General features: G+C 38.0%; 1 protein-coding gene across 1 annotated transcript in view; it reads right to left on the reverse strand.

The window, feature by feature from the left end:
• Positions 1 to 17,082: 17,082 nt before the first annotated feature.
• LOC120862187 (transmembrane protease serine 11E-like) overlaps positions 17,083 to 23,648 on the reverse strand; it is a 52,306-nt gene continuing 45,740 nt past the window's right edge. The window contains exon 10 of the mRNA XM_040238305.1: positions 17,083 to 18,178. Within this exon, the coding sequence (XP_040094239.1) occupies positions 18,017 to 18,178 (162 nt within the window). The 3' untranslated portion in view covers positions 17,083 to 18,016. The remainder of the gene's footprint in view (positions 18,179 to 23,648) is intronic.

A 23,648-nucleotide genomic window follows, 5' to 3' on the forward strand; every position in this document is an offset into this window, starting at 1 on the left:
AACCCCATGGACTATACAGTCCATGGAATTCTCTAGGCCAGAATACTGGAGTGGGTAGCCTGTTCCATCTCGAGGGGATTTTCTCAACTCAGGGATTGAACCCAGGTCTCCCGGATTGCAGGAGGATTCTTTACCATCTGAGCCACATAGGGAGAGGCTTACGAATAAGGAAGAAAGTATTAATAATTAATGATCAAATAAGTCAAAGAGCCTCCACCACCAACTTTCTTCCAGAACTCTAGGAAAGCCTAGAGTCTGGAAAGGAACCTATTTGGAAATGTATTAAGTTTTGAGGGCCCCCTGCAGTTTGCCAGGTGCTTCTTTAGGGTCTGTGTTGTAAAGTATATTATTCCAAAAATCTATAATGGCATTCAGGTCTATAAAATATTTCTTTAAAAATTCATATTAGAAAACATGGTTTTTGTTACACTATTAGAAAACAATAATGGTAGTATTCCTTTTTTTTTTTTTTTTTGGCTGCACCTTGCAACATGTGGTATCTTAGTTCTTTGACCAGCAATCAAACCTATGCCCCTGCACTGGAAATGTGGAACCTTAACCACTGAACCACTAGGGAAGTCCCAGTGGTATTCTTATGAATGATTATTTTTAAAATAGCAAATAAAATTTTGCTAAAATTTAATATTTTCCAAATTTCTGAAATTTTCCCAGAGTCTTTACAGGGCCTTTAGATATCAGAAACAATAGCATGGATCCAGAAATAAAAATCTAAATTATAAAAAGCAACTAATGAACAAAAAACTAGAAGCTACTCTGTAGCAACCTGTTGCTGCTGCTGCTACTGCTAAGTCGCTTCAGTTGTGTCCGACTCTGTGCGACCCCATAGACGGCAGCCCACCATGCTCCCCTGTCCCTGGGATTCTCCAGGCAAGAACACTGGAGTGGGTTGCCATTTCCTCCTCCAACGCATGAAAGTGAAAAGTGAAAGTGAAGTCGCTCAGTCGTGTCCGACTCTTAGCGACCCCATGGACTGCAGCCTACCAGGCTCCTCCATCCATGGGATTTTCCAGGCAAGAGTACTGGAGTGGGGTGCCATTGCCTGTTAGCTTTTGTAAACAATCTCCCAAATAAAATTCCATTTACCTGTACATAGTATTGTGGTTATTATGGTGGAGTCAGGAACAAAGATAGTGATGATGTTGATGATGATGACGATAATAGTGGTAATAAAAATAAGGGCTTTCTGGTGGAGCTTTTAAGATGATCAGAGTTTCCCAGGTTTATGTGTTACATTCAGTGTTGGTTGGTTCATTTTTATGGGCTGGGTGAAACACAGAGAACAAATAAAGTGAAACGTCTGACTAGCATCAACGACTGTCATATTTCTATGACTTCAAGATAAGAGTCATCCAGGAAATGACAAGCTTCCTTGACTTGGCTATTTAGGAAAAACTAATAGCCTAATCTTTGTCTGGTCACTTAAAAGGTACACCTAAGAAATAGCTTTTTGGTAAATCAAGATAATTCTAACTCTGTGTTTGACCAGTTTCATCATTCTGGAGTCTTCCTCTTCAACTGAAACCAGCTGTAAACTAGGTAGAAGTTGCTGACGAAAGACTTTTCACAAGGCATTGATATTAACATAACTAACATCACCACCATTTTGATATAATGAATTCTAATTCATTGTTGTTTACATTTTCATTTTCCTAATTACCAGTGAAAATGATCATTATGATCATTATTTCACATATTTCACTTTTCAACTATGCTACAGCCCCAGTCTTTGTGTTCTGACTCCTACAGCCTGTTATACTGCGGTTTTCTGCTTAGTTTTTAGCTCCTCTACCTCACCTGGACTGGCCAGTGCTCTCTGGCAAGAAACTATATGTATGTAAATCTCACCCAGTATAGCCCTTTCTCTTCTTTAGTTTTCTTTGAGACAGCTTTTAAATTTCACCCAGTATAGTCCCTTCTCTTCATTATTTTTCTCCGAGACAGTTTTTGCCAGTTTTTGGTCACTCTGTACTACCTTCATATGGTTTTTATATTTTTTCCAAGGTTTATAATTATTAATTCTAGAAAAGCTTGATAGAAGATATTTCTCCATTGCTGGAAGTGGAACAAGTCATTGGTGGTGTTTAAAAAACAGAATCTCTTAATTTTAGTTTAAAATTTGCCAGTATTTCCTTTTAAGGTTAGTATTTTATGAGTATATGTACAGAGTTTGTTGAAGAATTCCTTGCCTTTCATAAAGATATACTTGCGTGTTTTCTTCTAAAAACCTTAGTGTATCTGCACTTAGATCATGAATTCACATTGCATTCCTTTGTGTGTATATTATGAAGGAGTAAAGATGCATTTTTTTTCATATGACTATTAATTGACCCTGCACATCTTACTGAAATCATGCACATGCAATTCTCTATCCACTAACCTGCATTGCCACCTCTGTTATAAATCAAGTATTGATATAAACCAAATGGGGGTCTCTTTCTGAATTTTTTATAGTTACTTTAATTTTTTAGTGTACTCTATCACACTACCTTAATTATTGAAGTCACATCATGTCATGTGTCAACTTAAAAACACACAGCATAAGAGTTGTCAGTTTAAGTTGTGTTCAAGGTCTTACTGAGGACTATAGCTTGGAGACAGCCACTGAGTTAGCTCTGAGGAAACTGCTCCAAAGTGATAGTGGATAAAACCAGTTTGTATGATTTTTGGCTAGGAAATACATACTGTCAAGTATACATCTTAGTAAAAGACTACTGCTAGTCACAAAAAACAAATATTTCAAGTCAGTGATATTAATGCTTTTCAGTGTATGGGAAGATTCAAGAGTCCAGGGTTATTCAAAATCTACTGGAGATATTTACCCAAGTATCTAAGAGGCCTGTTTGCCCAAAGCACAACGGGCCTCATTCTTTATCATCTGTGATTGATTGCAAATTAATACATCTAGAACAGAACTTTTTCTCTGTTCACACTTGATATATGGTATGCAAGCCCATATTTTTTTTCTTTTCTCAAAATGGTCTTGGCTATAATTAGTCCATTATATTTCCTTAAAATTTTACATTGATTGATCAATTTCCAAAAAGAAACCTCTAGACATTTTTTGGGATAATATTGAATCTATATATCAAATGGGGAAGAATTAACTTCTTAATATACTGAAGTTTCCAACCCAGGAACTTGGTGATTTCTTCTGTTTATTTTGATTTTTAAAAAATTTCTTTCAGTAGTGTCCTATAAGTATCTGAATAGTAGGCTTATACATGTTTTCCTAGGTTCAGTCTCATGTATTTGTTTTTTTCTATTCCAGTGTAAATCGTTGTTGATGGTGGTATTGTTCAGTCACTAAGTCATGTCCCACTCTTTGAGACTCCATGGACTGCTGCACACCGGGCTTCCCTGTCTTTCACTGTCTCCCAGAGTTTGCTCAAACTCATGTCAGTTGAGTCGGTGATGCCATCCAACCATCTCATCCTCTGTCACCCCCTTCTCCTTCTGCCCTCAATCTTTCCCATCATCAGGTTCTTTTCCAATGGGTCAGTTCTTCACATCAGGTGGCCAAAGGATTGAAGCTTCAGTCCAGCATCAATCCTTCCAATGAGTATTTGGGACTGATTTCCTTTAGGATTGACTAGCTTGATTTCCTTGCTATTCAAGGGACTCTCAAGAGTCTTCAGCACAACAGTTCAAAAGCATCAGTTCTTCGGCGCTCAACTTTCTTTATGGTCCAAGTCTCATATCTGTACATGACCTCTGGAAAATGATACTATTTGTAAATGGTACTATTCTTTAAATTTTGTTATATTTATTGTTGGCATATATAATTACACTTGACTAGTATATTGACTTCATATTGAGAAACTTCATTTATTAATTTAATTTTCTATTTGTATAGTATTTTGGATTTTTAGCATACACCTACATCAGCAAATAAGTACAATATTATTACTTCCTTTTCATTGCTTATATTTTTATTTTCTTTTAGGTGATTGGTTGATTGATTACTTTTGCCATACATCATAAAATTTTAGTTACTGTTGAATAGAATGGGTGATAGCTGGCATCCTTCTCTTGTTCCTACTTTTAGGGAATGTTTTTGGTATTTCACCATTGAATAAGATAGTTACTATCATTTTATCAGATTAAAGAAGTTTCTTTTTGCTTTTAGTTTGCTAATTTTTATAATAAATTAATTTTGAATATGACCAAATGCTTTTTTCCATTTATTGAGATAATCATTTTTCTATTTTTGTTTGATAAATATTGTGAATTAAATTGATATTTAAATGTTAAATCAAACATATTTCTATTACAATGACCCACAACTGAAGTGCAAATAAAATGTGATATATTTTATATTTTACTAGGTTTGATATCTTATTTTCTTTAGGAGTTTTGTATTCATGCTCCTGAAAGAGAATGACATAATTTTATTGTCTTTTAATGTCATTGTTAAGCTTTGTAATCAAGGTAATGTTGTTCTTATGAAACAAGTTGGAAAGCAATTATTTTATTGAAAATAAAATTCTAAATTTATATCAGGTGGAAAAATTCCTAGGAAAAATATTCAAGTCTCCAAAACTGGCATAATCACCACTGTAAGAATTGCTACCTATCCTTCAGGAAAACCACATTTTGGACTCTGCACATACTTAAACTTTCTCTTTACATACTTACTGAGATTCAGAAAATTATTTGTTGAAACAGCTATTAGAAATATAATCCATAACTCATATGTATATGACATTTACTATCAGTTACCTTCTTAAAATAAGACAAAGATTTGAAGCTAATGTATATTATGTATTTATGTTAGATATCAATCATCTCATGCGCAGGCATGCATGTCAGTCATTTCAGTCATATTCGACTCTCTGCAGCTCTATGGACCATAACCCGACAGGCTCCTCTGTTCATGGGATTCTCCAGGCAAGAATGCTTGAGTGGTTTGCCATTTCCTCCTCCAAGGGATCTTCCCAAGCCAGGATCAAACCCATGTCTCCTGAGTCTCCTGCATTACAGGAGGATGCTTTACCCACTGAGCCACCTGGGAAGCCCCAATCATCTCATATGCATCTCTTTTTTCTTTTGATTTGCTTCTCAAATCAAAAATAGCAACTTCAGAAGATGTGTTCCTTCAACTTTTCTTGGATAAACAACGTTGCTTATGAAACAGTACGAACCTTTCTTAAACCCTAAACAAAGCCTAAAATTTCAGTACTTATGCTATTTTTCTCTGTTTGGTCCCATAACTACAAAAGCCCTCTCCATTGTAAAGGAAAAATATGTCATATTATATTAATGGCTTTGTTGAATCACCATTCTCTAAATGAGTACATTATAGAATGTACATGTGTTCCAAAACATTCCCATAGACTGGATGTTCCAGTTTCAATTCAATTATGAGTTCTCAGTGTTTTAACAAACTCAGATAAAAATTAATCAAGTGCTCCCTAACAGCTGGAATTATCCATCTTATGAGAGTACTTTCTCTTCCTGGGCTTATATTTTCTCCAAGTTGTATCATGACATTTACATCCAAATACATTTCTTCTCAAAATTTTCAAAATCCTTCAAACCCACCTTAAGATTTTCTATTCTGTTGAACCTTCTGAAGTTACTCTGGCCCACATTAATTTTATTATTTTCTACCATAATATTGGACATACCTCATAACAATTAATTATTATTTATTGTTCTATTTTTGCCATATTTATTTCCCCAGGAAGATGATAAGATCCTAAAGTACAGGGTTTACATCTTATACTAATTTTGCATACACTCCAGTTTCTCAATAGGCACTTACAGTCTCATTGTCAGGAACAGGAAGCAAGCACCTCTTCTCCTTTTTTTTATTGCTTGTTTATTCTTACATAGTGCTGTGCTGTGCTTAGTTGCTCAGTCATCTCTATTTGCGAACCAATGGACTGCAGCCCACCAGGCTCCTCACTTCATGGGGATTCTCCAGGCAAGAATACTGGAGTGGGTTGCTATGCCTCCCTCCAGGAGATCTTCTGAACCTAGAAATCAAACTAGGGTCTCCTGCACTGCAGACACATTCTTTACCAGTTGAGCTACCAGGGAATTCCTACATGGTATTTGGCTCTTATTTGTATTATTTTTTTATTTAGCATTTGCAATATTTTGGTTTAGCTTGTCTGGAGAGCTACCAGCAGCCTTTTAAAGGGCACTGTTTCTTAATAAGCATACTTCTCACAGGACTTAGTTCTCAAAATAGCAAAACAAGAAGCTCAGTTTTATCAAGAGTTCATCATGATCAAGCCCTAGGGAATTATTTGATATTTATCAAACTCATGACATTGTTTTTGACCAAGATGTCATGTAGTGAATTTAGAATGGGAGCTGCAAGATTCTCTATCTCTAGAATGCATGGGTCCATACTAGGATATTACTTTCATATTCTCAAGGAATCTGGATAACCTAGTTTATAGGTCTATGACTCAAATGATGTGTGTGTATCAAATATTCTGATACTAGACTGCCTGCCCACTTCCTATAAATTCTCTAGATTAAAACACCATTTTTTGTGCATTGGTAATTTTTGTTACTAAAAATATAACTTCATTATATAATCTATTCCTACTAAAGAAAGGCTGAAGGAAGATTGATATTCTTTGCCAACTCTTGTAACATAGTGAACTGAAGTCTAATACTCAATAAAAAGACAGATTATAAGAGACCAAATTGCTGTTTGATGAGTTTCAGTCTTTTGTAAGATGAATTACATGCCTAAGTACTAACAGTACTTACAAATGAAATTATGTGTAGTGTTATAGCTAATGTTTATGAGATTTTGATGAATCATAAAATGAGAGGAGTCCAAGAGTGGAGATAACATAGTTTAGTTTTTAACTGAGAAAAGTTATTAGTGAAAATCATTTGCCACTAAATCAGAAAAAATTGGGGGTTAAAAAAATGGAGAAATTACTAAAAGTATGGCTTGGGCAAATCTAAAATTGGAAGTAGTCATTACATGAAGCCTATGTTGATTCACTTAAAATAAATATTGTCAGATTAACTTTATACCACTTTTAGATTAGGAGATTAGGGCAATGTGGTAGACAGAGTTACTTAGAATTCTTACTGTCTTCATCATCACCTTAAGAATTATTATCATTATTAATATAGCAAAAATAATAGCTATCATTCATTGAAGGTACACTAGTAGCCTTACTTTTTTTATTTTTCAATGTCTCTATATACCTCTTTCATATTAATTTTTTCAACAATTCTATGAGATAAATGGGCTACCTTGGTGGCTCAGTGGTAAAGAATCCACCTGCCAAAGCAGGAGACATAGGTTTGATCCCTGGGTTGAGAAGATCCCCTGGAGGAAATGGCAACTCATTCCAGTATTCTTGCCTGGGAAATCCCAAGGACGGAGGAACCTGGAGGGCAGTCCATCGTGTTGCAAGAGTCGGATACAATTTAGTGATTAAACATGAGATAAATATTGTCACTCCCACTTTACAATTGAGGAAATTGAACTTCAAAGAGTTTATACCTTATCAAAAGCTACCTAGATAGTGAGTAGTAAAAAACAAGATTAATTTTTTTTTAATGCATGGAACTGGTATTTCCTAAGATGATGGACTAAGGAAATGAGACCAACATTCCTGAAAATTATAGTAGGAAAAATGGGTAAAATAGTTAAGAACTCGTTGAAGACATCATAAAGCTAACAAAATGAAAATTCTAAGGCCAAGATCTTGGTGAAGATAAACTCAAAGAAGTAAATTAGCCTGCAATTTGGAGCTGCTATTTCTGAAAAAGGATGCTAAAGCTGAGAAGGGCATCTAATAGTATCAGGGCAACAGCATCAAAAATTGGAATCCAGGGTCTGTACTGAGTAACGGTGGTTGTTAAACCCACCATGCTTTGAGTTGGGCTCCTGAAAGGCAATTTGCTAAGTGTGACTATATGCCCAGTATTGCAAGAGGGCATAAGAGGGCAGACAAACTGAAACCATATTCACAGAAAACTAGTCAATCTAATCACACTAGGCCCACAGCCTTGTCTAACTCAATGAAACTAAGCCATGCCCGCAGGGCAACCCAGGGCGGGCAGGTCATGGTGGAGAGGTCTGACAGAATGTGGTCCACTGGAGAAGGGAATGGCAAACCACTTTAGTATTCTTGCCTTGAGAACCCCATGAACAGTATGAAAAGGCAAAATGACAGGATACTGAAAGAGGAACTCCCCAGGTCAGTGGGTGCCCAATATGCTCCTGAAGATCAGTGGAGAAATAACTCCAGAAAGAATGAAGGGATGGAGCCAAAGCAAAAATAATACCCAGCTGCAGATGTGACTGGTGATAGAAGCAAGGTCTGATGCTGTAAAGAGCAATATTGCAACAGTTCAGTTTAGTTCAGTACTTCAGTCGTGTCCGACTCTTTGCGACCCCATGAATTGTAGCACACCAGGCCTCCCTGTCCATCACCAACTCCTGGAGTTCAGTCAGACTCATGTCCATTGAGTCAGTGATGCCATCCAGCCATCTCATCCTTGGTCGTCCCCTTCTCCTCCTGCCCCCAATCCCTCCAAGCATCAGAGTCTTTTCCAATGAGTCAACTCTTCGCATGAGGTGGCCAAAGTACTGGAATTTCAGCTTTGGCATCATTCCTTCCAAAGAAATCCCAGGGCTGATCTTCAGAATGGACTGGTTGGATCTCCTTGCAGTCCAAGGGACTCTCAAGAGTCTTCTCCAACACCACAGTTCAAAAACATCAGTTCTTCAGTGCTCAGCCTTCTTCACAGTCCAACTCTCACATCCATACATGACCACTGGAAAAACCATAGCCTTGACTAGACGGACCTTAGTCAGCAAAGTAATGTCTCTGCTTTTGAATATGCTATCTAGGTTGGTCATAACTTTTCTTCCAAGGAGTAAGCGTCTTTTAATTTCATGGCTGCAGTCACCATCTGCAGTGATTTGGGAGCCCCCCAAAATAAAGTCTGACACTGTTTCCACTGTTTCCCCATCTATTTCCCATGAAGTGATGGGACTGGATGCCATGATCTTCGTTTTCTGAATGTTGAGCTTTAGGCCAACTTTTTCACTCTCCACTTTCACTTTCATCAAGAGGCTTTTCAGTTCCTCTTCACTTTCTGCCATAAGGGTGGTGTCATCTGCATATCTGAGGTTATTGATATTTCTCCTGGCAATCTTGATTCCAGCTTGTGTTTCTTTTAGTCCAGCATTTCTCATGATGTACTCTGCATAGAAGTTAAACAAGCAAGGTGACAATATACAGCCTTGACATACTCCTTTTCCTGTATGGAACAAGTCTGTTGTTCCATGTCCAGTTCTAACTGCTGCTTCCTGACCTGCATACAGATTTTTTAAGATGCAGGTCACGTGGTTTGGTATTCCCATCTCTTTCAGAATTTTCCAGTTTATTGTGATCCACAAGTCAAAGGCTTTGGTATAGTCAATAAAGCAGAAATAGATGTTTTTCTGGAACTCTCTAGCTTTTTCCATGATCCAGTGGATGTTGCATAGGAACCTGGAATGTCAGGTCCATGAATCAAGGCAAACTGGAAGTGGTCAAACAAGAGATGGAAAGAGTGAACGTCGACATTCTAGGAATCAGTGAACTAAAATGGATCGAATGGGTGAATTTAAATCAGATGACCGTAATATCTACTACTGCAGGCAGGAATCCCTCAGAAGAAATGGAGTAGCCATCATGGTCAACAAAAGAGTCTGAAATGCAGTATTTGAATGCAGTCTCAAAAACAACAGAATGATCTCTGTTCATTTCCAAGGCAAACCATTCAATATCACGGTAATCCAAGTCTATGTCCCAACCAGTAATGCTGAAGAAACTGAAGTTGAACGGTTCTATGAAGATCTACAAGACCTTTTAGAACTAACACCCAAAAGAGAAGTCCTTTTTATTATAGGGGACTGGAATGCAAAAGTAGGAAGTCAAGAAACACCTGGAGTAACAGGCAAATTTGGCCTTGGAATGCAGAATGAAGCAGGGCAAAGACTAATAGAGTTTTGCCAAGAAAATGCACTGGTCATAGCAAACACCCTCTTCCAACAATACAAGAGAAGACTCTACACATGGACATCACCAGATGGTCAACACAGAAATCAGATTGATTATATTCTTTGTAGCCAAAGATGGAGAAGATCTATACACTCAACAAAAACAAGACCAGGAACTGACTGTGGCTCAGATCATGAACTCCTTACTACCAAATTCAGACACAAATTGAAGAAAGTAGGGAAAACCGCTAGACCATTCGGGTATGACCTCAATCAAATCCCTTATGATTATACAGTGGAAGTGAGAAATAGATTTAAGGGACTAGATCTGATAGATAGAGTGCCTGATGAACTATGGACTGAGGTTTGTGACATTGTACAGGAGACAGGGATCAAGACCATTCCCATGGAAAAGAAATGCAAAAAAGTAAAATGGCTCTCTGGGGAGGCCTTACAAATAGCTGTGAAAAGAAGAGAGGCAATAAGCAAAGGAGAAAAGGAAACATATAAGCATCTGAATGCAGAGTTCGAGAGAATAGCAAGAAGAGATAAGAAAGCCTTCTTCAGCGATCAATGCAAAGAAATAGAGGAAAACAACAGAATGGGAAAGATTAGAAATCTCTTCAAGAAAATTAGAGATACCAAGGGAACACTTCATGCAAAGATGGGCTCGATAAAGGAGCATACCAAGGCAAACCATTGGTATGGACCTAACAGAAGCAGAAGATATTAAGAAGAGAAGGCAAGAATACACAGAAGAACTGTACAAAAAAGATCTTCACGACCTGGATAATCATGATAGTGTGATCACTCATCTAGAGCCAGACATCCTGGAATGTGAAGTCAAGTGGGCCTTAGAAAATATCTCTACGAACAGAGCCAGTGAAGGTGATGGAATTCCAGTTGAGCTATTTCAAATCCTGAAAGATGATGCTGTGAAAGTGCTGCACTCAATATGCCAGCAAATTTGGAAAACTCAGCAGTGGCCACAAGACTGGAAAAGGTCAGTTTTCATTCCAATCCCAAAGAAAGGCAATGCCAAAGAATAATCAAACTACTGCACAATTGCACTCGTCTCACACACTAGTAAAGTAATGCTCAAAATTCTCCAAGCCAGGCTTCAGCAGTACATGAACTGTGAACTTCCTGATGTTCAAGCTGGTTTTAGAAAAGGCAGAGGAACCAGAGATCAAATTGTCAACATCTGCCGGATCAAGGAAAAAGCAAGAGAGTTCCAGGAAAACATCTATTTCTGCTTTATTGACTATACCAAAACCTTTGACTGTGTGGATCACAATAAACTGTGGAAAATTCTGAAAGAGATGGGAATACCAGACCACCTGACCTGCATCTTGAGAAATCTGTATGCAGGTCAGAAAGCAACAGTTAGAACTGGACATGGAACAACAGACTTGTTCCATACAGGAAAAGGAGTATGTCAAGGCTGTATATTGTCACCTTGCTTGTTTAACTTCTATGCAGAGTACATCATGAGAAATGCTGGACTGGAAGAAACACAAGCTGGAATCAAGGTTGCTGGGAGAAATATCAATAACCTCAGATATGCAGATGACACCACCCTTATGGCAGAAAGTGAAGAGGAACTAAAAAGCCTCTTGATGAAAGTGAAAGAGGAGAGTGAAACAGTTGCCTTAAACCTCAACATTCAGAAAACAAAGATCATGGCATCTGGTCCCATCGCTTCATGGGAAATAGATGGGGAAACAGTGGAAACAGTGTCAGACTTTATTTTGGGGGGTCTCCCAAATCACTGCAGTTGGTGACTGTAGCCATGAAATTAAAAGACGCTTACTCCTTGGAAGAAAAGTTATGACCAACCTAGATAGCATATTCAAAAGCAGAGACATTACTTTGCCGACTAAGGTCCATCTAGTCAAGGCTATGGTTTTTCCAGTGGTCATGTATGGATGTGAGAGTTGTACTGTGAAGAAGGCTGAGCGCCAAAGAATTGATGCTTTTGAACTGTGGTGTTGGAGAAGACTCTTGAGAGTCCCTTGACCTGCAAGGAGATCCAACCAGTCCATTCTGAAGGAGATCAGTCCTGGGATTTCTTTGGAAGGAATGATGCCAAAGCTGAAATTCCAGTATTTTGGCCACCTCATGCGAAGAGTTGACTCATTGGAAAAGACTCTGATGCTTGGAGGGATTGGGGGCAGGAGGAGAAGGGGACGACCAAGGATGAGATGGCTGGATGGCATGACTGACTCAATGGACGTGAGTTTGAGTGAACTCCAGGAGTTGGTGATGGACAGGGAGGCCTGGCGTGCTACGATTCATGGGGTCACAAAGAGTCGGACACGACTGAGCAACTGAACTGAACTGAATGAAAGAAAACCAATGATACTTGATCCCTTCTTCTTCTAAGTCACTTCAGTCATGTCTGACTCTGTGTGACTCCATAGACAGCAGCCCACTAGGCTCCCCCATCCCTGGGATTCTCCAGGCAAGAACACTGGAGTGGGTTGCCATTTCCTTGTCCAATGCATGAAAGGGAAAGGGAAAGGGAAGTTGCTCAGTCATGTCCGACTCTTAGCGACCCCATGGACTGCAGCCTACCATGCTCCTCTGTCCATGGGATTTTCCAGGCAAGAGTACTGGAGTGGGTGGCCATTATTTCTATTTCAGTTCAAAAAGTCCATTTGTAATGGCACATTGCATGCAATTTATTTAATAATGTCCTCACATTTGTTTTCAAATGTAGAATTACTTTTTAATGTTAATTGTATTAATAATGTTGTACATTAAACCTATCATTTATTTTATAACCGACACCTGATCTTGGATTTCACAGCCTCCAGAACCACAAGAAACAAATTTCTGTTATTTTTAAGTCACCCAATCCATGGTATGACTGCTTCTTTTTGCAGAAAGAAATCTGAGCATCACCAATATTTGTCAATTTACACCACCAGAAGTGTTAGAACTAATAAGAGAAACATTCTAGACCTAATAAACATCATTGCTGCACTTGCTTTCTGCTAAAATCTATTTCTTTGAAAATTTTTTGTGAATTTATTGAATGTCACAAAATTTGATCATTAAATTCCCTATGTTTACATAAAAAGATATTAATATAATAACCCTATTAAGATATAACATTATTGTATTTGAACATATATTGGCCAGGCAGTTTCTAAGTGGCCAGTAAGTGCATAGGATGGTACAGCAGGAACAGTGGTAAATGTAAACTTTGTATACAAAGGAAGTTAGGGTTGACAATTGATGTGCGTCTGCATAATACTTTAAGATTGAGAAAAAAATGGAACGGTACAAACGATGAACAATTATGTTCGCACAAAGACCTACACATCCACATACAAATATTGTAGTAGCTTTATTCATAGTAGCCAAAAACTATAAACAATTCAAATGCCCTTCAATGTATGAATGGTTAAACAAATTGCAGTGCACCCATACTGTGAAACACACACGACAATAAAGTAAGAATGAACTGTCATGTGTGGGCACAACACACGCAATTTGGATTGATCTTAAAGGAATTATACTGAGTCAAGAGGCCAGCCTCCAAAGGAGACATGTTGTATGATCCCAGTTATTAATATATACCATTCTTAGACAAAATTATACAGATGGAGAACAGATTAATGTTTGTCAGGGATTACAGACTGGCACTGGGGATGGGGATGATGCCAGATGGCTGTGCATAGCATGAGGGATCCTTTGACCAAACTATTCTGCATTGTGACTTGGTGGTGGCACACAAATCCACCTGTGAGATAAAATTACATGGAACTAAATACACACACTCAAATAATTGCATGTTTTAAAAACAGAAACTCTCATAAGGTTGATAGATTGTCTCATGGCCAACTTCCTGGTTATGTATTGTACTACAGCTAATCAAGACGTTACCATTTCCATGAACTGGATAAAGAACACATAGGATCTCTCTGTATTATATTTCTGGTTTTCCCAGGTGGCGCTAGTGATAAAGGACCCAACAACTGCCAGTGTAGGAGATATAAAAGATGTGGGTTCCATCCCTGGGTCAGGAAGATCCCCTGGAAAAGGGCATGGCAACCCACTCCAGTATTCTTGCCTGGAGAATCCCACAGACAGAGGAGCCTGGCAGGATACCATCCATGGGATCACACAGAGTCAGACACAACTGAAGCAATTTAGCATGCATGTATTATATTTTACAGCTCTGTGTGAGTCTATGATTATCTGATTATAAAAATTATTTTAAGTGGTCAGAAATTTCAGGAAAAAGAATATCTCCACTTGAGAGAGTCGAGGAGACCTCATAGAGGAGGCATCGTTTGAACTAGACTGTAGAGCTTCATATGGTCCAGTAGCTCTGTAGTTAAAAAGGTTTATTATTTTTAAAAGTTGAAATGAAAAATGAAAATAACAAACAATTTGGTAATATGTTTTGGAATGATCTCAATAAAAGTTCTTTTGTAGAATTAAAATTAAACAAGAAACCAGCCCACTCTGTTGATCTAATCATCTTTTCATCTTAAAAATACTTATTCAATCTATTAATAATCAAGTAGCAATCATATAACACTGTAGCTTACAGCAACAGTTATAATCACACAATTTCTTTAGCACCTGCTATGTTCTAAGAACTTAGTTAAGCACTTTTAAATATCTCATTTTAATCTCTACAGCATTCATTTGAGGTGAATATTATTACCCCTGTTTTATAAAATGAGTATATTGAGGCTTAGTGTGTTTAAATAACTGGCTTATATCACCCAGTGTAAAATCTGGATTACTTCTTAAAATTGATTTGTAAATAGTAACAAAGCTACACGTTCTGCATAATACAGAATACAGAAATAAAAGGTCAGTTCAACATTTATTGAAAGACTATTATATGCAGAGTACTTTACTAGGTACTGTGGGAAAAGAGATAGAAAATATAGCTGAGAAATGCCTGCCTTCTTGCACAGTTAATAAATATTACTTCAGTCATGACTTCTTAACTTTCTCCAATGAAATGGCTAAAAAAGACAAGTTCAAGAATGCTGAAACCCTTTGTTGTGTTAGTCACTTGGTCATATCCGACTCTTTGCCACCCCATGGACTGTACTCCAAGCTCCTCTATCCATGGGATTCTCCAGGCAGGAATACTAGAGTGGGTTGCCGTTTCCTTCTCCAGCAGATCTTCCCAACCCAGGGATTGAACTCTGGTCTCCTGCATTGCAGGCGGTTCCTTTACCAGTTGAGCTACTAGGGAGGATCTGAAATCCTGTAGAAGTTAACTTTCAAAGAAAATTTTCTTTTAAAAATATGATAGTTTTATCTATTTCTCTGTGCACATTAAGTTTGAACTATCACTTATATATTCACTATGGCCAAACCTCCGTTTATAAGATCTTTTGAGAAATATTTCTCTGAGAAACATGATGCCACTGTGAAATTGAACTTTTAAAATTTCTTCTTAATTTAAATCTCTTCAAGTTTGCCAAAAAAATTCCTATCACATTGCAAATTTTACTTTAATTTGGAAACTACCTCCAGAAATGTGGAAAATACTAACATGCTGTCAATTTATATGGATTAATTTTTAAACACCTTCTTAAAGATGAATTGTATCCTTTTGGTTTTACAAGACCCTGATACAGAATGCCTACTACAGCTTTCATCATTACTTGAACACCCTAAGAGCTTGCTTCTCTTTACCTACAGACTCCGGGTGCCACCTAGAGGCCTAACTGTGAAGTATACTCAAACAAGAGGCTGCTGCTGCTGCTAAGTCACTTCAGTCGTGTCCGACTCTGTGTGACCCCACAGACAGCAGCACACGAGGCTCCCCCATCCCTGGGATTCTCCAGGCAAGAACACTGGAGTGGGTTGCCATTTCCTTCTCCAGTGCTTGAAAGTGAAAAGTGAAAGTGAAGTCGCTCAGTCGTGTCCGACCCTCAGCGACCGCATGGACTGCAGCCTTCCAGGCTCCTCCGCCCATGGGATTTTCCAGCCAAGAGTACTGGATAGGGGGTGCCATTGCCTTCTCCCAAACAAGAGGAAATGGTAGGAAATGTGAGCATCCCTTGAACTGCAAGGAGATCCAACCAGTCCATTCTAAAGGAGATCAGCCCTGGGTGTTCTTTGGAAGGAATGATGCTAAAGCTGAAACTTGGCCACCTCATGCGAAGAGTTGACTCATTGGAAAAGACTCTGATGCTTGGAGGGATTGGAGGCAGGAGGAGAAGGGGACGACCGAGGATGAGATGGCTGGATGGCATCACCGACTCAATGGACGTGAGTTTGAGTGAACTCCGGGAGATGGTGATGGACAGGGCGGCCTGGCGTGCTGCAATTCATGGAGTCGCAAAGAGTCGGACACGACTGAGCGACTAAACTGAACTGAACTGAACTGTACTTAAGTCTTTCTTTAAAATTCATCGTTTTCCTCAATTTTTTCAAAAGAATTCATTAAATTAAATATATGTCTACAAAATATTTAACAGTAAATTCATGTCAGATTTCATGTCATATTTTAGCCTAGTGCCTAAATTGTATCAGTTCATATGCCAATGCTATTTAGGTGGATTTTTTTTCTACTAATGTTTCTTTCAAAGTGGTTATGGTACAATACAGAAGTCATATGAGTAGTTATACACAATGAGGACAGGGTAATGCAAAGATTCAGTGAAATCTCACCACTAACATGAAACCAATCCTAACTTCATAGTGCCTGTATCACTTGAATGTTGTATATCTAACAGTTCAATAGTAATTTATCAGAGCTGAAATCAGGAAGGTGGTTGATATTAGGCTTTTTCTATCAATTTTCTATCCAGGCAGTGAGCAATTCAGGGTCGTGCTAGATGTAGCAGGGAGGCATCTCAGGATAAATTCCCCATAATATCCTCCCATCTGAGCCCAGAGGAGTCTAAGAGACACATGGTGTAAGAACAGACTGGAAATGAGGGCGAGGAGGTGGAGTGGTCAGGCCAGAATCAGCAGTCATCTCAAAATAGAGGTTTGACCTTTAGCTGCATTTATACAACTATACACACTCACACCTGGATCTTATTTCCCTTCACAGCTATGCAATGTGGAAAAACTTTAAATACAAACACACAAGCTCTTGGTGATAATACCATTTCATTCAACTGTTCATACAGATTCTATTTTTATTTCCTCCCACCCAACCATACAAAACTCTTACCACATAATATACACTGCTTGTTCTTAGGTAAATTTTCACTCTAGCCTCAGATTTGAAAGGAATTCGCAGTAAATTGACGAGTAACATTTTCCCCATCTTCCCCTTCTTTGTGGATTATCATAACGTCAAGCAAATTGATGATATTTATTTTTTATTATGATATGTTGACATTCTCATTAGTGCCATGTTAAATAAATACTATTTGCTTTAACTTAAAACAAATACATTACATAGAGTTTGTATAATTATTATAGGCGACAAGAAAATAGAATCTTCCCCACATTTATCTCTGTCAGTTTGCTGGAAGTGCAAATAAATTATATCTTGGTTTCTCTTTATTTCCTTAACTTAGTTCCCATTCTTTCACCGTCATGAAGTATTTGGTTTTCTGCTGTCTCTTTACCTGACCTTTCATAATGATCATTTTCTTCATTGCATTAAGAAAAAACACCTAATACTTTTCTGTATGTAAAAAATGTAGTTTTTTTCTTTTCATATTTCATTTTACTCTTTGTCCTGCACCTTGAAAGTGGAAATTTACTGAGTTGAGAAAAGCCAGCGAAATGAAGCAAGGGATCACTTCAAACTGCATACACACATGAGAGAGATTTATGTCAACAAGTCAAAATTTGATGACAGAAAACTTCTAGAAAAACAAGTGACTGCAAGTTGAGACAGAATCCATCTGGTAGAAGCAAGATGTTGTGCGGAGAAGAGCTCGGAAGGAAATAGCAGACGGTTTAGTTTGATTGGTCAGATCTAGGTGACCTGCATGATGACTTCGGCAATTCTGTACCTCTAAGAATGACCTGTACACAAAAGTGTGTTCCATTCTGCTAGGCTGTTCTCTCTTAGACACCAGTTTTGGAAGTGATCCAGTCCCGGAAGGCAGTCACTTTAGTATAAACACCAGGCTTATTGGGTTGCCCACATTCATCTCCCCAGCTCACGATTCCAGCAAGGTACCAGATATCTCTAGCATCTGGACTAACCAGAGGTCCTCCAGAGTCACCCTAAAGGAGAAGAGAGACATTAGTAATTAATATTGCAGCTTATTACAGAGAAATGTGTTATTTCTTAACGTGAATTTAATGAAAGGGGCAGTTTAAAAAAATCTTCAGTGTGCTCAAATGACAAGTGATGTCCTTTATCTATGCCAGTAATTCACATAAAAGAGGAGCTCCCCTGCCTGGAGAGCTGGTTAGACTCAGGGTTCAGTACTCTGAGATGAAAAGACTCCATCTCTTGGCAGAACAGCCCCAATCTGATAAATCTGACAAATAACTGCCCACACTCTATCTGTATGACACATCCCCTAAAAGAAGGGTGAAGAGTTTAGTACTGATAAAAAGCATGGACATCAGAGTCAGACACCTGGGTTTAAAGCTCAATTCTGGCCCCTCCAAGCTGGCTAAGACCTTTAATTTACTTATTGCTAATGCTCCTAATAATACCTACCTGCAATGATAATTTTGAAGATTACATAAGACAGTGTACATAATGTGCTGAGCATAAAGCCTGGCACAAAACAACTTAGTGAATATGTATATATAAACACAAACTCCAGTTGTTTATGCCTTGTGAAAGTCAGTAGGCTATTTCTTTTATATGGGTCATAAAAACAAGGTGCTGACTGATCTTCCCCCAAAATCCTGGGATCTCCAGTTACTGATCACTCATTATATGTTCAACACTATATGAAGTGCTTTAATAATTAATATATTATTTCATTAACTCGTGTAATTCTGGCAGCAAAGCATGGAGTTAGGTTTCATTTTCTCTATTTTAGCAATGAAGAAGCTGAAACTAACAGAGTTTAGCAATTTTCCTGATATCACATGCTATTCAATATCCAGAGTGATTTCACTGAGAAGTCTGTGCTTTTTTCCTTTACATTACACTAATTTGAGAATTTTCTTTCATTTACATAAAAGTATTAACTAACACTAATAATAACTCAATTAGATATAATGTGTTTGTAATTTTGAAATCAATTCACCAGTAAGTATATTTCCTTATACTCTCATATGTGGTAGGAGATGTAAAAAGAGTCTAAACACATGAGCCTTCCCCTCAAGGAATGTACAATGTACTGATAGAAACAAAGTGTACTGTATGAAGCTATCGGATAACAAATCATTTTGATAATTGACACCTAGGCCTCTGTGAAGACATAGCAGATTAGGAAAAAGAAGTGGAATATGCCAGAAACTACAAAGCTTAAATCTGTTTAAGAGACAGGAGTGAATGAGTCTGATAATAAAGTAATTAAGGGAAAAAGACAGCAGTGAGTCTAACAGCAATACAAGCTGAAAACTAAGGTGATGTCCAGCAACTATCAAATGGAGAAAGAGACAGTTGGTTCTGTTAACACTAGTTAGCTCACATGTGATTGGTGAATAGGTGAGTTACATCAGTACAAAGTGGAAGTTGTGATGGCTTATAGGTGTTTGGACTTGGGCAAGGGAGCCAGAATAATGGGAGTAGAACTGCAATTTCCAGAAAAAAAGGTCTCAGCTCAGCTATTGCACAGGTAGAAGCCTTCCTTGGAGGTTCTAGTTTAAGACAATGTTAAGAGTGTCTATGCCCAGGAACACTTCTCCCTACCCAGAGAGGCAGACCCCATCCTTGCTTAATTCTCAGGTCCTGCCAGGTTGTACTTCCTCCTCTGTCCAGAGCTACCCTCCCATGTGCATTGTCTCACCCTCAGCAAGCCAGTATTGCTAGTTAGTATTTCTACTCTATTGTTTTTGTGCATTTTTAACTTTTCCTCAGTCAGCCGCCAGCCACCCTGGGCAATCTGCCTACCTACACTAAGTTATTTTTCATGGTACAATTATTTTTGCTGTTGATGATATTGTTAATTCTCTGGTTATAAAGTTGCATAACTTTTGAGGGGTCCGTTGGTCTGTATCCACTGCTATTTTTCTCTTAAAGGCAGCTATTTTTAGTGAGTGGTTTAATGAGAAACAGAGCAGGAACGTTTATTCAAGGATATGGGTATGTATAGCTGATTCACTTTGATGTATAGCAGGAAATAGCACAACATAGTAAATCAACTACTCCACTAAATTTTTTTTACAAAAGAATGTACATATCATAACAGAAACTTAAAGCCAGAAACTAAACAAGAAACAAGTTTTAGTGATTATGAAGCAATGAGGCAATAAATTAAGTTCTTAACAGAAAGAATGGAGATAAAGAGATAAATATGGAAGAAATAGTAAGGGGGAAAATACTCTATGATTTACTTGATTACATGTGAAAGAGATTTAAAAGTAAAAGTTTTCAAGAATAATGAAAGCCAACCACATAAATGAGAAACTTGAAATGAAAAAAACATTTCATGGACAGGGAAGCCAGGCATGCTGCAGTCCATGGGGTCGCAAAGAGTCAGACATGACTCAGCGACTGAATTGACTGAATGCCTGTTGCATTTAAGATGGAACATATATAAAAGTTGTCTTATACTAACAACTTAAAACATATAAATGGAAATGGTTTGGTGGAAATGCAAGACTGAATTTGAGCAAGAGATTAATTTCGGAGATGTATATTTGGAAGACATTAAAGTGACAGCTAACTTAAAGAAAAGGTAATTTCTTTGAAGGTATAGGTAGAGAGAAAAAAAAAGATGAGTCTTAAGGAACAGCCAAGCTTAGAGACAGGCCGAGAGGGAAATAAAGAGAAACCAAAATAAGGAAACAGAAATGAGTTGTTGGAAAAGGAGGGAGGGGGAAATCAGCATATTTCAGGATTATAGAGCCCAAAACAAGACCATATTTTAAGAGGAGGTAGCCACTTGCCGCTGACATGGGAGGGAGTAAGAGATCCAAGTAAAGATTTCTGCATATAAAGTTATTGATGATTTTTGAGAGGGGGAAGTACCCGATTCCTCCTGAAACAGAAAAGCAGTGTGTTATAATCACAAGGCCAAACTTGGTTTCTCCTCTTTAGTTCCCCAAAGTTATGAGACATTCACACCTAATAATATCATCAAAAAGGCATTGTATTAACAGAAGAGGTAACATATTTTCAAATGAAATTATACACAACTGTGTTTTACTTCAAAATAGATCTGGAGTTGAGGATGGGAAGAAGAAGATTGGGGGTTAAAATATGTAGGAATGAAATAAGATTGGTCATGAGTTGATAATGTATAAGCTGGGTGATTGATGTGTACACACTGTGAGTCAATCACAGAAAAAAAGTGTGGTCCCATCCCAACCCTATCAGCAAGGGCCAAGTGGGGAGACTGGACTTCCACCCTTACAGAATCTAAGGAAGTCCAATTCCCACCTGACTGGTGTCAGAGGAGGCTGAGTGGGGAGCCTCTCTTTCATCCCTGCCAGGTAATGATGAAGCCTTCCTCTCCCTCCCCTGTGGTAACCAGCTGAGGAGCATGGACTAACTGCCAATATCGATGAGGCAGAACTCTCTCTCCCTCTAGGGTGATGTCACAACAGACCAAGTGGAGAGCCAAGCAATGATAAGGCCACTATCCCATGATGTCAGTGGAGACCACAAGGGGAGCAGTAACAAGTTGCCCCCATCCAGAGTGGTATTTTTTTTTACTTCATCCTCACCATCCCAGACTTTATATGTGAAATCCCCTAAATGGAGCGTGTGAGGGGATTTTCCATTCCTCCACCAAGAAGGGTGAGGAGGGAAAATGGTATATATTTTTTTAAAAATTAGATCTAATAAGTTTCAGGACTTTTCTGGCAGTCCAGTGCAGGGAGCATGGGTTGGATCACTGGTCGGAGAACTAAGATCCTGTATGCCAGGCACACCACGGCCAAAAAATAAAATAAAATAAATTTAATAATTTTCTCCCATCTTAAAAGAAAAAAAAAAAACAAAACATCCCACACTTAGTGAAAGTGATTCAGTCGTGTCCTATTTGTGACAATCCATGGAATTCTCCAGGCCAGAATACTGGAGTGGGTAGCTTTTCCCTTCTCCAGGGGATCTTCCCAACCCAGGGATCACACCCAGGTCTCCAGCATTGAAGGTGGATTCTTTACCAGCTGAGCCACAAAGGAAACCCTAGTGAGAAACCTGCAATTCCACCTCCATCCAGCAGTAACAAAGGTCTCTCCCCACCTTGGTGTCAGGGGACAATGAATGGGAGAAGGGCTACCTCATTCCCCCAGCCCCTCCACTGTCATGCCAGAGGAGTCCTGTAAAAACAGAAGATTTAAATAAGATGCTGCAACTCATGACATAATATCCCAAATGTCCAGGATATATCTGAAAATCACCCAATACCAAGAACCAGGAAAATTTTGAATCAGAAAATTTTGAATAAGAAAAGGCAATCAATCAGACACTGACACTGAGATGACAGATGTTGGAATTATCTGACAAAGATTTTAAAGCAGTCATCACAAAAAGGTCTTAATGGGCAATTTCCATCATGAAACAAACAAAAAATCCAATAAAAAGCTCACTAGAAGTGCTTAACAGAAAAATGAAGGAGATGATGGAAGTAAAAACAAAATCAATGAAATTGAAGATAGAATGATAGAAATTGCTCAATCTGAACACACAGAAAGAGGAATGGAAAAAAAAAATGAACAGAAGCTCAGAGATCTCTGAGAGCATAATGAAAGTGTTAAATACTTATTATTGGATTCCAAAATGAAGCTGAAAATTTTTCAAGGAAGTTAAGGCTGAAACTTTCCCAAGTTTGTCAAAGGGCATAAACTTGCAGATTAAAAAGTTGAGCAAGCCCTAAGCAGTATAACCGAGAGAAATCCATGCCAAGATACAAACTCAAACTTCTGAAAACTAAAGACAAAGACAGCAAGAAAAAAATGACACTTCATCTGCAAGAGAAAAACAATTCTAATCACAGCAAGTTCTATCATAAATTACAGAGGCCATGATTTAAGCACTAAAAAAAAAAAAAAAAAAAAAAACTGTCAAGCAGAAATTATATGCCTGGCAAAATTATGCTTTACAAATAAATAGGAAATAAAGAATTTTGCAAACAAAGAAAATCTAAGGGAACTTGACACTAGCAGATCTACACTTAAAAAAAATGGCTAAAGGAAGTTTCTGAAACAGAAAAGAAATGATATAAAAAGAATTTTAAGCGTATACATTGCCATATGTAAAATAGATAGCTAGTAGGAATTTGCTGTATAATGCAGGGAGTTTAAACCTGGTGCTCTGTGACAACCTAGAGGGGTGGGAGGTAAGAAGGAGGTTCAAGAGAGAGGGGATATATGTATACCTATGGTTGATTCATGTTGACGTATGGCAGAAACCAACACAATATTGTAAAGCAATTATCTTCCAATTAAAAATATTTTTTAAAAAATTTTAGAAAACCAGAAGGGAAGAAAGAACAGACGATGAGTAAATAGACTTCCTTTCTCCTCTTAAGTTTTCTAAGTTACATCTGGCACTTGAAGCAAAAACTTGTCTGATGTGGCTCTCAGTATTTATAGAAAGGAAATATTTAATATTTATATT

Source organism: Oryx dammah, unplaced genomic scaffold, assembly GCF_014754425.2.
Source record: "Oryx dammah isolate SB20612 unplaced genomic scaffold, SCBI_Odam_1.1 HiC_scaffold_3, whole genome shotgun sequence".
In the NCBI taxonomy this organism is placed as follows: domain Eukaryota; kingdom Metazoa; phylum Chordata; class Mammalia; order Artiodactyla; family Bovidae; genus Oryx; species Oryx dammah.